The sequence below is a fragment of the Panthera onca genome, chromosome B2 (assembly GCF_046562875.1).
Source record: "Panthera onca isolate mPanOnc1 chromosome B2, mPanOnc1 haplotype 2, whole genome shotgun sequence".
In the NCBI taxonomy this organism is placed as follows: domain Eukaryota; kingdom Metazoa; phylum Chordata; class Mammalia; order Carnivora; family Felidae; genus Panthera; species Panthera onca.
In genome coordinates, this window is record NC_138343.1 from 148,994,251 (window position 1) to 149,008,449 (window position 14,199).

The 14,199-nt window shown below is 58.8% G+C and overlaps 1 protein-coding gene across 1 annotated transcript; it reads right to left on the reverse strand.

Annotated features, from left to right (window-relative positions):
• Positions 1-5,497: 5,497 nt before the first annotated feature.
• GPR31 (G protein-coupled receptor 31) lies at positions 5,498-13,103 on the reverse strand. Its single transcript, XM_060628023.3, has one exon. It carries the CDS (start codon positions 12,968-12,970, stop codon positions 12,029-12,031), a length of 942 nt encoding a protein of 313 aa, XP_060484006.3. The 5' UTR covers positions 12,971-13,103; the 3' UTR covers positions 5,498-12,028.
• Positions 13,104-14,199: the final 1,096 nt, after the last annotated feature.

The following is a 14,199-nucleotide window of genomic DNA, read 5'->3' on the forward strand; positions in this document are numbered from 1 at the left end:
GACTCTACCACGGCTGGGGAATCACCTATCTGTTCTTGCAAGAACTGTCTTCCCAGGGGCAACGACTTAGGATTTGCCCGTGTGTTGTTCATAAGTTAGTCGTATACATGTGCTTACGTTGATTACATACGCACGCGTGCGCATTTATATGCAAGCACAACTCCTTGTACGGCCAGAAGACAAGTTCTCTTGGTTCCTGTTCCAGAGTAGTTGAGGCGATCCTGAGCACTTATTTCCAGACAAGTGAGATTTCGCTACCCATAAATCTCGACAAAGGGGACACCGTGGGCAGGGAAGCATCACCTTGCAGACAGCGTCGTTATTTGCTTCCGGACAGATAGGCTAGTTTTAAAAGGAGGCCGGAAAAGTAGAGTATTTTCAAATCCTTTGAAGATTTCTGATAACGTGTGCCAATTCCAGGCACTGCGGAGGCGTAGGAACAGAGAACCTGGTCTAAGGAATACAGCGTGCGTGCGAGTCGCGCTTTAGTTTCGGAAGGTGCTGGAATAAAACGGCACCCACCCCGCAGCCGCCGTGGCGGACCTTTACTGCCTCACGGACGGTCCCGGAGGCTGGATGTCTGAGATCCAGGCGTGGGCAGGGTCGGTTTCTCCCGCGGCCTTTCTCCTGGCCGTGTAGACAGCCGCCTGCTCCCTGTGTGTGACCCGGTCACGTTGGGTCAGGGCCCACCCACAGGCCCTCACTTTGCCTTACTCACCTCTGTAAGGCCCCGTCTCCAAATTCGGTCACATCCGAGGAACTGAAGGTGAGGACTCCACCAGGTGAATTTGGGGCCACAAGTCAGCTCCTAACAACCCGTTTTCTGAAGGCAGAGCAACGTTTCACCCTCTGGTTAACGTCACACACTCGAGAATTCTTTCCCGGGGAGTCTCCTCCTTCCTGACAAGCTGTGTTGCAAATACCCGCTCCTATTTCAGGTTTTCAGACGCACATCCCCACGGAACGAAGGTGGGAAGGGGCGGCTGCCTGGGGTCAGGCCACGCCCTTCGCCTAAGCAGTGCGGTAACTGAGCACCCGCACCCCCCCACCCCCTCGCAACACTGGCGCGGAGAGCCTCAGCCCCAGGGTTCCAGAGGCCGGTGGGTCCCAGCCTCCCCAGGCCGCCCTCCAGCTCCTCTGTACTGGGGGTGGACAGCGCCCTCTTGGGGGGGGGGCGGGGGACGCAGCGTGGCCGCGGAAGGGGGTGCCGGGGGGCCCGGTTGTGCCCGCCCCGGTGCACACGCAGGGCGCTCCCGCGGCCGAGCTCGGGTGGCCTCCGCTGTCGTGGCCCCGTTCCGGGAGCCCTCACCTCCTCCCTCGCAACGCTGGGAAGAGCCACGATGTCCCACGATGTCCCACGATGTCCCACGATGTCCCACGTCTACTGTTAACTCTGTGGACTGTCATACCCCACCGAGTCCAGCGCCTGTGATGGAGCCCGACACTCTGCGCCTTGCCCTACAGGGAACCTGGCACGGGCGGTGTTTGTGCTCAGAGATTTTCCACCGGCGGGGGGCGGCAGCGTGCGCTGCTCGGAACCACCCGCCGCGACTTGTTTTCGCATTTCTCGGCTGGTGCGCGCACCTGCAACACCGCAGCCGCCTGCCAGCGCGCAGTCTCACGCTCCTCCCCGGCTTGCATCGGCTGATATAATAATTTGTCTCGTAGTGTCATTTCGGTAAATCCATAAGGGAGCTAGAGGCAAGCTGACCCCTCGGCTGACTTCTGTGTTGTTTTTGAGTCCACGGAGCCGATCCACGATGACCAGTAGGGCGCCGCCGCCGCCCTCAAGCCCAGGCGGTCCTCTTGGTGCAGGGGAGCCGCCCCAGCTCCCTCCGTCACGTCTCCATCCCGGCCACCGGAAAGGGGAAAAGGGGAAAGCAGGCGGCCTTTTCTTTTCTTTTTTTTTTTTTTTAATTTTTTTAATTTTTTTTTTCATCGTTTTTTATTTATTTTTGGGACAGAGAGAGACAGAGCATGAACGGGGGAGGGGCAGAGAGAGAGGGAGACACAGAATCGGAAACAGGCTCCAGGCTCCGAGCCATCAGCCCAGAGCCTGATGCGGGGCTCGAACTCACGGACCGCGAGATCGTGACCTGGCTGAAGTCGGACGCCCAACCGACTGCGCCACCCAGGCGCCCCAGGCGGCCTTTTCTTTAACGGGATGCCCTTCAAGTGGTGGGAGTCGCTTCTTCCTTGGCCTTACCTTCGCCGTGGGGTTACGAGCAGGGGAAAAAAGCCGGGGAGAAGTCCCCCGCCGGCTGCCCACGAGTCGCGTCCACACACCTGTAAAGGCAGGGCACACACAGCGGTTCCGCTGCTGTGTGCGAGGGGAGAAGGGGCGCCGGCAACCCGAACTTCAGGGACGGGAAGGACAGCGGTACCGCTCACGTGACGCGGGAGCAGGTGCAGCCGCGGGGGGGAGGCCCCACCCCCACCGCAGGGGCCACAGGCCGGCCCCCTCCCCCGCCCGGCGGGCAAACGCTCCGGGAGACCCCGCGGGGCTGCGGCCGGCTCCTCGGCGGGGCGCTGCCGCCCCCTGGTGGCCGCAGGCGGCGCGCGCAGGTCCGCGCGGGCTCGCGGACGCGCCGGCGCTCAGCGCCCCCGTACGGTCGCCGGGGTTGCCGGCAATGTGGCGGGCGTGCCCCGGGGCTCTTGGGGGGGGGGGGGGTTAGGCTCAAAAACAAATATTCGAAGTGGAAAAAAAGGAACCGCCTAAAAACGTGTACTCTGCTTGCACTCCGAGGCTTCTGAGTTCAGCGTGGCGCGTTTTCTGCTTGTGCTCTGTATTCTGTTACTCCATCCCGGGATTTGATCTCGTGTCGTGCCTTACTAACTCCTGTTACGTAGCACACGTCTCGGCGCTTGCTACGTAATGCTTTCGTTTTGTGTTGTGCTGGGATGATGCTGGAAACAAGGTGGGGACCGGGAAGGAGGCTCTCCAGGGAAGGTTCACGACTGTGTGCAAACTCCCCTTGCTTGCTTCCGCCGCAGGAAGTATGTTACCGGAATGCAAAGCTTTAACAAAACGGGGCTATACTTCCTGATTTGGAAACTAAACAAAAGGAAAAGTAACCGAATGGGCGATGACGGATCCAGGAACTGAAATACTGGCTCTGACGGGAAAGGGGCATGTAATGAAAGAGGAGATTCCAGATGGTTAGTTAGTTCCACCTTTTGAGCGGAGAGAAACAAAAATAAACTAGATGCCTTCAGAGTTGGTAGTTTTAGTAGGAGACCATGTATTTGCAACGAATAAATCTGTTTCACAGAGAGAAACCAAACGTACAAAACGAATGGGATCTTTTACCATTTCCTCCAGAAACTGCTATAAACTCGTTATAGTAACTATTAAGTTTGAATCCGATGGCAGCATGGCTCAATTCATTTTTAAGTTGCCTTTCATAGTCACATAACAGTAGATTGGCTCTTTATTTTAATTTTTTTCCACGTGAGTACGTACATTTTGGTTTTCAGGTCATGGTCTATGCATCTGTGTTTATGAATGTGTATGTATTTTATTAATGATCTAGAAAATACAGTATCTATACACCCTTTAAAGTATATATTCGAGGACAGTTTTTAGGGTCTCCTGAAGTCATAAAGAATAGATTTTTGGGGCGCCTGGGTGGCTCAGTCGGTTAAGCGTCTGACTTCAGCTCAGGTCACCATCTCGCGGTCCGTGAGTTCGAGCCCCGCATCGGGCTCTGGGCTGATGGCTCGGAGCCTGGAGCCTGCTTCCGATTCTGTGTCTCCCTCTCTCTCTGCCCCTCCCCCGTCCATGCTCTGTCTCTCTCTGTCTCAAAAATAAATAAAAACGTAAAAAAAAAAATTAAAAAAAAAAAAGAATAGATTTTTTTTTTTTTTTTAAAGAAGAGATATAGTCTCCTCCTCACCAGAAACAAATCCTCAGAATCTAAAATTAAACACTCATTTCCTTAGCTTTCTAAATTCTGGGTCGACCTGGTTCATTTTCCTCGAATTATTAGGACGACAGGGCAGGAGGGTGGCACTGGGGCGAGTCAGCACGCGGGGAGAGTCCTTATGCTTCCGGTCTGTGCCGTAAAGGCCCGGGGCGTGGTGGGTCGTCCCCTCTGCAGACCCCTCGCCGGTGGCACCGGGGGAAAAGCCAGGAGCCGGGCCAGGAGCCGGGCCTCACCTTTGGGAAGAGCCTCTCAACGGAGCCGGAGCCGGGCCTCAGTCACCCGGAGAGGGCCACGCAGCGGCCGCCACAGGATCCGGGAGCCGGGGCTCTGGGGCCCCACCGTGGAAACGCGCGGGACCTCGACAGCCAGGTCATCAGCTGGCTGCCCTTCGCCTTGGACTTCCGGGTGGGCCCTAGGCCTTCCGTCACTGTGGCACAGACACCACACGCCTACCGCCTTCCGCCCGGTGACTCTGTTCTAGCCGGAGATGCTGGGTACCTGTGTGCCCGTCATGCCGGGTGACCCGCGTCCCGCTGGCCGGGCCGCTCCCGGGTGCTCCCACGGGAACGAGAAATCGGGTTTGAGCCAACCTGCCTTTTGCTGTTACCATTGCAGGGCTGGCCCCTCCGAGCAGGGCCCGGCCTGGGCCTGGCCGACCTCCTCCCGCACACGATGCTTCCCGCTGCAGGCCGCGCCGTCCTCCCACTCACTCCTCCACACTCTCCGCCCCCTGCGGAGGGGGAGCCCCGAGGCGATGCCATCACGGGGAGGCCGGTCACCTTCCGCAAAGACGGCCCAGGCGTCTGCCGCGGGTTGATCATTGATCCGAGTGCCTCTCTCCCTGTTCCCCCCAGCCTGCGCCCATCGCTGCCCCCGGCCACGGCCCCCCGTGGGCCCCGCCACGCCCGACCCCCTGAGTTTTGAGCCATGGTTAATAATAACAAGCAGAAGGCAGATGTGCATTAAAGGACACGTGTCGCGGAGAAGCAAACTCGGAGCCCTCTCTGTAGGTCCGATGTGGGTCCTGCTGGGAGGTGACGGGTTTGGCTTCCCGCCCCTCTCCCGGGACGCTCACGCCCTGCGCGCCCACCCGGGGGTGTTGAGGACTCTGTCAGGATCTGACGCGGAAGGAGACCCTCAGCCCAGCGGCTCACCAGGCGGCTCCAGCTCCTGATGCTTCTCCAGGCTGTGGACGGTCACCACGATCAGCCACTCCAGGGGGTGTGGAGGGGGCGTGGGCAGGACCGGGAGGGGAGCCTGGGACGCCCCCTGGGCCGTGCTGAGCCGCGGTCTGGGTGGGAGTGGGCGTCTCCCCTGCCGTCTCCCCCCACTGAGGCTGGCAGGCTCTGTCTCCCTCTCTGCTAATGACCCTGTTCCTTTCCATCGCCCCCCAGGCCCCTTACATGTCAGGTTGGGAATGTGGTTTTCAAGTGATGTGACCTCCCAAGTCACCATGGCTTCCGGTGAATGTCACTACATCGTTTTTAAATTAAAAAAAATTTTTTTTAAAAATATTTATTTATTTTTAAGAGAGAGAGACAGAGAGAGAGAGAGAGAGAGAGAGTGCGCAGGGGAGGGGCAGAGCGAGAAGGAGACACAGAATCCCAAGCAGGCTCCAGGCTCCGAGCTGTCCGCACAGAGCCCGTCGCGGGGCTCAAACTCAGGGACCACAGGATCATGACCTGAGCCGAAGTCGGACGTTCAACCGACCGAGCCACCCAGGTGCCCCAATGTTTATTTAGTTTTGAGAGAGAGAGAGAGAGAGAGAGAGCAGGGGAGGGGCAGAGAGAGAGGGAGACACAGAATCTGAAGCAGGTTCTGGGCTCCGAGCCATCAGCACAGAGCCCGACGTGGGGCTCGAACCCACGAACCTCGAGATCACGACCTGAGCCGAAGTCGGACGCTCAACCGACTGAGCCACCCAGGGCCCCCTGTACCGTGAGGTTTTTGACGTGACACAAAAACCAAATGACGAGCTTTGGGGGCTTTGGACTGTCCTCAAGCCGGTAAAGGAAGACTGAGTAGGAGAGTCGGGGGTCAGGTGCCGCGTGTGTTGGGAGGAATGAGGGGCTCCAGGGACAGGAGGGCGCTTGGACGAGGAAGGGACAGAGCCTGGGTGAAAGTCTGAAGAACGTGAAGGAGACGTCAGTGGGGGCTGCAGGTGACAGCCGCAGGAACAGAGTGACAAAGTAAACCTGAAAATCGCACTGACAGGTGTCACCGAAGTCGCTGCTCTGACACATGGGAATGGGGGGCAGCAGGGCAGAGAGTTTGTGAGGGCTGCAGAGAAACAGCCCTCCGGGGTGCACACAGACACAGGGATTTACTTACGGGACGTGGCTCGTGTGCCTGTGGGGCGGGCAAGTCTGAAACTCAGGGGACAGGCTGCGAGCTCAGGCGGGGTGGCTAATCCCAGTCTGGAGGCACACTCAGAGCTTTGGCTTTTCAGACCTTCACCTGATTGGACGAGGCCCACCACACCAGCAGGGACAATTTTGTTTATTCATAGACAACTGCCTGCAGATGTTTACCGCATCCATAAAACACCTTCACACCTCACCGGGGTTCGCGTCTCATGAATCATTGGCCACCGAGGTGTGGCCAAATGGACACAAAGTCGACCATCACATTTACTAAGGAACACTGAAAAAGGATGCTTGGAACAGTGAAAGAATTCTGAGATGGACAGTCATTTAACCGTCTACACTCGCACACACACCGGGACACCCCGCCGGCCCCCCTGCCCCTGTGGCTCCGTAGGCCTGGGGGTCTGATGCTTCTCCTCCGGGTGCCCCGCGCGGCCTGCCCACCGCCTGAGCCTGTCTGCGGGGGCCGCCTGGCCCTGGGGGTCCCTGCCATTTTCCTCACGCACCTGTTCTCTGAACCCGCTGCAGGTGCAAAGGGAAGACGGCAGAAGAAATGTCACAGAGTAGTGACTCCGTTCCCTCCAGTCAAAGTGGCCCGTGAGGCAAACCGCCTAATGAATGAAAATGTGGAAAGCCTTCTGTGCTCCCAGCAGCCGACTGGAGAGAAGATTCCGGGGTGTTCCCAGAGGCCGCAGCCTGGGGACGGGAACGCTTCTCGGGGAGGAGATCCTGCGGGCAGCTGGGGTCCGACCCTGTGCGGCTCGGAAATGCCGCCCCTGCGTCTCACCAGCAGGTGGGAGAGAGGCCAGAACCCCTGGGGGCGGGAAGGAAGGACCGAAGGAAGGAAGGACCGAAGGAAGCACCGTAAGGAAATTGGTAACCGTCCTGCTCATGACATCGTGAACCCAGCCTCTTTCCCCAATTCCTGCTGTGTCGTGTTCAGAGGGTCTAACTTAGAAAATAAGACTACAGTTTGGGTCCAATATCCCCGCTGCTGTCCCTGATTAGAACGTTAAAAAAAATTGTTCCATGTCATTGTATACTTTCCGAATAAAATATGTAAAAGGGAAGCCCTGTGGCGGTTTTCGTTAATACCTCCTGCATTTGTAAGTTCTCTTTTCATTTAATATTCTTAATAGTATTTCATTCTAAATCGTCTGAATGCCCTACCACAGATGTGCCGCTGTTTCGATCACTCCTCACGGAAGGGGGGAGAGGGCTGACCCCCGGCGGGTGTGGAATCCGGGGTCTCCAGGCAGGTTGGACCTGGGAGCACTTTGCCGTTGAGCACGTGGGGAGGGAAAGGGCGTGGGTGCCATCAGAAGGACCTCGATCTGCAGGCAGGAGGCGAGCGGAGTGGCCTTGCTCTGGCTGGCAAGTGACAGCCCTCGAGGGGAGGAGCTGGGATTTTGTCCCAAGAGCGTCTGGCTTCCGCCCGAGCTTGTGGCTTTCAGTCCCTTCGAAAGGCGTCTCAGAAGCCTTTACGAAGAGCTTCCACTGCAGGACATTTCCAGAAGTTTCCACGGGACATACACAAAGCTCTGCTGACAACAGGCGGGGGGGGGGGGGGGGGGACAGGGTGACACTGGCCCGGGACACGGGAGGCTTCCCTTCCCCAGCTCTGCCTTTGTATTATTCTTGAATTTCTCCGTGGGCGTCTTCGTGGGCGGTCTTCATCCGTGCATCTCAGTTCTGTCCATCTCCCTGTCTGCACGGTGACAGCGGGGGAGGGTAGACACGCGGGGTTTTCGGGGACTGATGCCAGCTCGCAAAGGAACAGAAGGGGGGGCACAGCAGTGCTGTGCTGGCGACTCAGCTGTGGAACGTTCTGGAATCGGCGAGCTGGCCACAGGGGGGCTAGCAAACCTGCTTTTCTCCCAGAGGACCAGTTACTGGGACGCCACCAGATAGGAGGAAAATCAAAATATAAGTAAGCAGTGAAAGCCCAAAGAGAGGTCATATAGGAACACATCGTGCCAGGTCAACAGGCCAGACACAAAACTACGAATGCCGTTCAAGTCCACTCGCACGAGGTCTCTACGGTGGCACCATTCCTAGAGACCGGATTTCTAGGAGGCGGGTGGGCGCCAGGGGCGGGGGAGTGGGGACTGCTGTCTGATGGGGGCAGAGTTCAGTTTGGGCAGATGGAAAGTTCTGGAGACGGGTGGTGGGGATAGCAGCACAGCAGTGAGATTGTCTTACCGCCACTGGGCTATGCGCTAAAATGTACATTTTACCACAATTTTAAAGGAGACATTTCAAGGAGGACGTTGTTTGGGGATTCCATGAGCACTCCACGAGCACTAGTATGTTCCAGAAGCCTCTGAGAGTCACTGACGCACCTCTCAGCCCCCGACCCAGCCCACGGGCAGATATGCGGTCGGTTCATTCTCCTGACCCCTCAACAAATCAAAACTATTGTCTTGGTTGTTGGCAGAAGTGACCATGAAAATAGAGAGGAAAATCTTTCTCCAAAAAATATGAAAAATCGTCATATTTTCATTTGTATTAGTGTCTTCCTAGAGGATTCTGGAAGATACATTGTAAGTTTGCCTTGGGATCCTTGCCTGAGAATTTCAAACTGTATTAACAAAATCATTTTTTGTAGCCCGTGATAAAGTTTAAATCAGGTTAATTTGTTCATCGATTTGTTATTGAGTCCACGAGGGCACCGGGTGCCAGGCCTTGTGCACAGTGCTGGGGACACAAAGATAGGTGGGCATTTCCCAAGCTTCAGGGAGGTGACGCAGAGGGGAAGGCGGGCGTGAGCACCGGAGGGTGGCCTGTGGGGTGTGGGGAATGTGAGGGGTGCAGGTGTCGTGTTGTCGGGGGCTCTGTGAAGAGGCAGGTCTCAGGGGTCAGGCCAGGAAGGGCAGGCCGGAAGTTAGAGGACAGAGATCAGAACGGTCCGTGAAGGAGGCCCAGCACCCAGAGGACGTCTATGTAGCCGGGGAGGAGTCAGTGGCCGACTGGATTTTGGAAAAAGACAAGACAACACTTGCTGACTTTAAAAACACTGATAGCATCATCTGCCTGGGGAAACAGATTCATCGCTCAAGTTGAAATTCGGGCTCCCGGCTGTCCTTCCTGGATCTGCCACAGTTCAGACAATGCTGAGATTTGCAAGCCTCACAGACGGGACTGTGCACCTGCTATATTAGAAGAAGCGAGTCAAAGGAGAAAAGAAAGTAACACTTGCGGCCGGCAGCGAAGTGGTTGTGGTTCTGAGGCCCGTCATCTTCTGCCTGCCCACGGTTCCCTCTGACCCGTTTCCTTACCCAGAGAAGAGAGTTTGGAACAGGACAGCTCCTCCTTGGATGTCTCTGGAGGAGACAACCTTCTGAGGGCAGAGCTCGTGAGGCTTCTGTGATGGGAGTGACAGGACGGGAGGCCAGAGAAACATCCCTAGAGGTGGGTGTTGGCAGGATCCGGAACCTTCCAGCGTACCGAGAAGTTATCCCCTTTCACAGATGTGCAAGATAAAACTCGAGTCAGGCAGAATGCTCGCAGAGGATCTGGAGAGGATTTACTGGAAAGAAAGCGCACAGTAACAGACCTTGGACCTGGCAGAATGTTGCTGGAGGCGTCCAGGTCAAGACCGGCCATCCCGCTCTGGGCTCTGTGTTGAGGGCGCACAGGTGAAGAGCTGTGTCCCTAAAGGACACCCAGTCTGGCTGGGGACGTAAACAAAGTTAAGATCATAAACCGATGGCTTGCAAATAGCCAAGGGACAGCTACCGAGTGCTGATCGTGGGCCGGGCTCTGCGCTCAACGTTTTATGTATTATTTTACTTAAACCGTGCAATGGTCCCGGGGTTTGTTATTCACAGGGCAGTTGGGTGGCATGTCCCAGGTCACAAAGCTAGGAAGTGACAGAGCGGGATGTTGGCCCAAAGGCCCTGACCTCGGCCACTAACCCCGTGTCTGGCGTCAGCTCTGGCTGTGCGTTAACAGAGCTAACGAGGAGGCTTCCAAAACACCAGCGCCCGGGACTCCGCAGACAGACCGAGTCAGAACACTGGGGTTGGCCGAGGCATCAGGGTTTTCTGGGCCCCCCACCTGCCACGCGGGCGTCGTGCCGGGCTAACAATGAGCAGGGATTGGTGGGAGGTGTGGCCGGCTGAGCCCGGAGACGGACGTGGCCGTGCTGGGGGCTTTGGGCCCCCAAGGGCACGGCTGCAGTGAGGTCTATGGGGGCTGCGTGATGTCACAGGGTGATTTGCCTGTGACAGGACTGCAGATCATCGCGTCCAGACTCAGGGACGTGGTGAAGAGACATCTGGTAATTATTATTGCGTAGTCAAGTAAAGAACTGCCTGTGGAGAGCTTATCACGACGTGGGAAATGTTTATGGTAAGTGTTAGATTTTTAAAAAGCAGCACGTAGGACTGTCCGTGCAGGAAGCCGGGCACAGCGGGTCACACCTGCGTTCCAGGCCCCTGAAATCCCCTCCCCGGGGAGGACACAAAACCCACGAAAGTAGGGAGCATCGCTGAGAGACGGTGACCCCCCGGGGACTCTGTGAGGCAGATCTTGACATACGTCACGAGCTGGGCACAGTAAGACGAACACACTCACATGTTAAATCCGGTTCTGAGAAGGAGCCTCCCTGGTAGGACAGACCCACGACGATCTGCCATTTTCTACTGCCTGATGTCACCCGTGTCCACCTTAAGTATTACAGAGACCATGGGGTGGCCCGGGGAGAAGCGTGGGCCATCTGTCTGCGTGGGCAATGCAGGTGCGGCTCCAGGCAGGGTGACAGGTGTGGGCCTGGTTGCGAAGCCGATCCTGTGTCTAAGCATCCTGGGGAGTCTGTTTTGGGGACCGCACTACCAGGTTTGGACGGAGAGTGAGAGACAAGGCAGTTAGGGAGGAGGTTGTCACCGTCATGAGCTCCAGGCTTGGGACATAATTTAGAAGTATGACATGGGACGATGCACTGTTGCAGGAGCAGCAGGGCTGGGCTGGGGTGGCACCCCCTCCACCCCCCAGTGTCGGGTGGGGACCGCGGTTTGGGGTCTCCCCCTGTGCGTTTCTCCCATGAGGCATTACGTACAGTGACTTCCCAGAGCAGGGAAGCAAAGTGAATTTCAGAAGCATGTAGACATTCCGACTTGAGAAGGAAGTTCCAGAGGCAATTTCGACTCGCTTAGTAGGAACGTGTTTCTTAGGATAAACTAGGGAGCCGCGTGATCTTGGACATAAGGCACCGTCTGTGCAGACGAGGCAAGAATTTATGAAATGGAGAACCTTCCGCGCCAGGCAGAGCCCAGCACAGAGCACGGGAAGGTGCACGCCCGGAGCCTGGCCGGGCAGCCCCACGTCCCCACTTTCCCGGGTCCGTTACGAGTCCGTGCAAGTGGGAAGAAAGCAGACTCGGTGCGTTCGGGGGCTGAAGCAGACAGACAGCAGGCGACTCACCGAGAGCGGGCAGCGCGGGAACCCACGAGGGCGGCTTCCCCCGGTGGCGGCCGCCCGCGGCTGTGTGTTTCCAGGCCGGCCGTGCCGTCTGCGTCGTCGTGGGCGCAAAGAGCCTCTGGCTCGCCGATCCGAGGTCCGATCGCGCACAATAGCCGCGGGAAACACGGTAGGCCGCGGATAGGAGACGTTCGCTGCGGGTGCGCCGGAGTCGGGGTCCCCACCTTTGTAGCGCAGCCTGGGCATTTCCTCGCTCCGGAGCCCCAGGAGCCGGTCGTCACGGCTCAGCGCGCGGGGGCGGGTGGCCGGCCGGCCTCAGCGGTAGGAGTCGTTGATGTCACCCGGGGCCTCGACCTCCCTCCCTCGGCCTCTGAGGGTGTTGAAGACCCTGCGGTAGGAGCGTCTGAACGCGGGGTGGGAGAAGCAGTACACCGCTGGGTTCGGCATGCTCTGCAGGTACGTGAGGCCGTTGGTCACGTCGGACACGTGCACCATCGCTCCCAGGACCCTGCAGCCGCCCACCCCTCGGGAGACGGCCACCAGGACCCGGGCCAGGAAGCTGGGCAGGAAGCAGGCCGCGAAGAGGACGACGACCACGGTCACCAGCGCCCGGGCCCTCTGCAGCCGGGGCTGCCGGTCCGGGTCTCGGAGTCGCCCCCGGAGGGTCCTGACGATCCTGGCGTTGCAGAACAGGATGAGGCCGAAGGGGAGAACGAACTGCGCCGAGAACAGGGCTTCCTGCCAGAGGGCGCTGACGGAGAGCTCCCCCCGGGGCTCCAGGCCGGGGCACTCGGCCTCCGACACGAGCAGGCTCCGGTGGCTGAGGCCGAGCAGCAGGAGCCAGACGCAGCCCGAGACCCCCCAGGCCGCCCGCGGGGACAGCAGGTCGACCCTGAGCCGGGGGTGGACCACTCGGAAGTAGCGGTCCACGGCCACGGCCGTGAGGAAGGCGATGCCCGCCCCGCGGCTCAGCACCCGTAGGAACAGGAGGCCGCGGCAGGACGCGTGTCCCAGGGGCCACGTCTTGTGGAGCAGGTAGAAGGCGGCGTGGAAGGGCAGGCAGACGGCGAGCAGGAGGTCGGCGGCCACCAGGTTGAGCAGGTACACGGCGTAGGGCTTGCACACCTTGAGGCGGAACGCGAAGGTCCACAGCGCCACCACGTTGCCCAGCAGGCCCAGCCCGCACTCCAGCGCCAGCAACACGGCCACGGTCGCCTCCACCGCGTCGCTGTGCCGCGAGCAGTTGGCGGCCGGCATGTCCCCCCGCTCGCGCCGCCGGGGCCCCCCGCGAGGTGGCCAAGGGCCGAGAGCCCGGGCTGCGGGCGACGCGCCTTCCTGCAGAGGGAGAGACACGGCTTCTCCCTGCCGCGCAGGGACGGGAGTTCTGCATTTTCGCAGTAGGAAGAAACACTGAACCCGCGGCAGAATGAAGTCAAAAGCAAAGTAAAACGTGTCTGGGGAAAGGGGACCGGGGAGGGGAGGGGAAAACACCCTTTCAGTTTTGTTCTGCTTGGTTTCGCCCTAAAAAGGAGAAGCTATGTTTCACTTCACGTCATCTGCGCGCCACTGAAGCCACGAGGCCCTCAAGAGCTGGGTGAGCACAGGTCTCCGTCGGCGGGGGCCACGGAAGGAGCCGGAAGGCCCTCGCTCCGTCAGGCTTCTCGTCTCGGCCATCAGAGGGGGACGCTGGCGACCACAGGCTCCGTGAGCGTCGCAGTGCCTTTCGGGGAAGCTCTCCTCCTCCACGGAAGGGGCACTTCCCGAGACCCTTCTGCACGGCGCTCCGTTTCCCACACGGGCGGTCCGATCGGGTCACGGCCGTCACAGAGGAGGCTCAGCGGAGGCCCGGCCACTTCACGGCTGGCCCCTGATGCTTGTCCCCTTTCTTTGCCGGATTTGATTTTCTGCCGAGGGGCTCCCCTCCCCTCCCACTCTACCCGGATTCGGGTCCGGGCCCATGGGCCTCCACTGGCCCTGAGAGCTACATAGCACCGATGGCTGGTCAAGACGCACAGATTCCCCCCAGAATGTCAGGGGCGTGAGCCCGGGGACAGGCACTGTGTGCCAGCGAGAAAAGAGTGTCTGCGCAAAGCGGGCGTCGATCCACAACTGTCGCATGGGTCCAATTCTCCCTCCCCATTGCGGACCACGTTTCACTTGTTCTGGGCCATTCTCGACCCTAATTCAGCTGGGGCCTGCACACTGTTGACCCTTCCACCGTTGACCCTCACTCACCTGGGTCCCGACCCTCCTTTGACCCTCACGATCTGGGGCCTGACCCACTGTCGACCCTCACTCACCTCGTTTCTGTTTAGCCTGGTTTGAGCTCTCGAGTCGAGTATCTTCAGTTCCAACTCTGGTTTCTCCGGTCGGCAGCGGTGTGGCTCAGGGGACGCAAACCAACACGGGGCCCCTTCGCCGAGGAGTGACGGTGACGGCCCCTACTTGCAGGGTCGTGACGAGCGTCTGAGACGCTGTTACAGGCA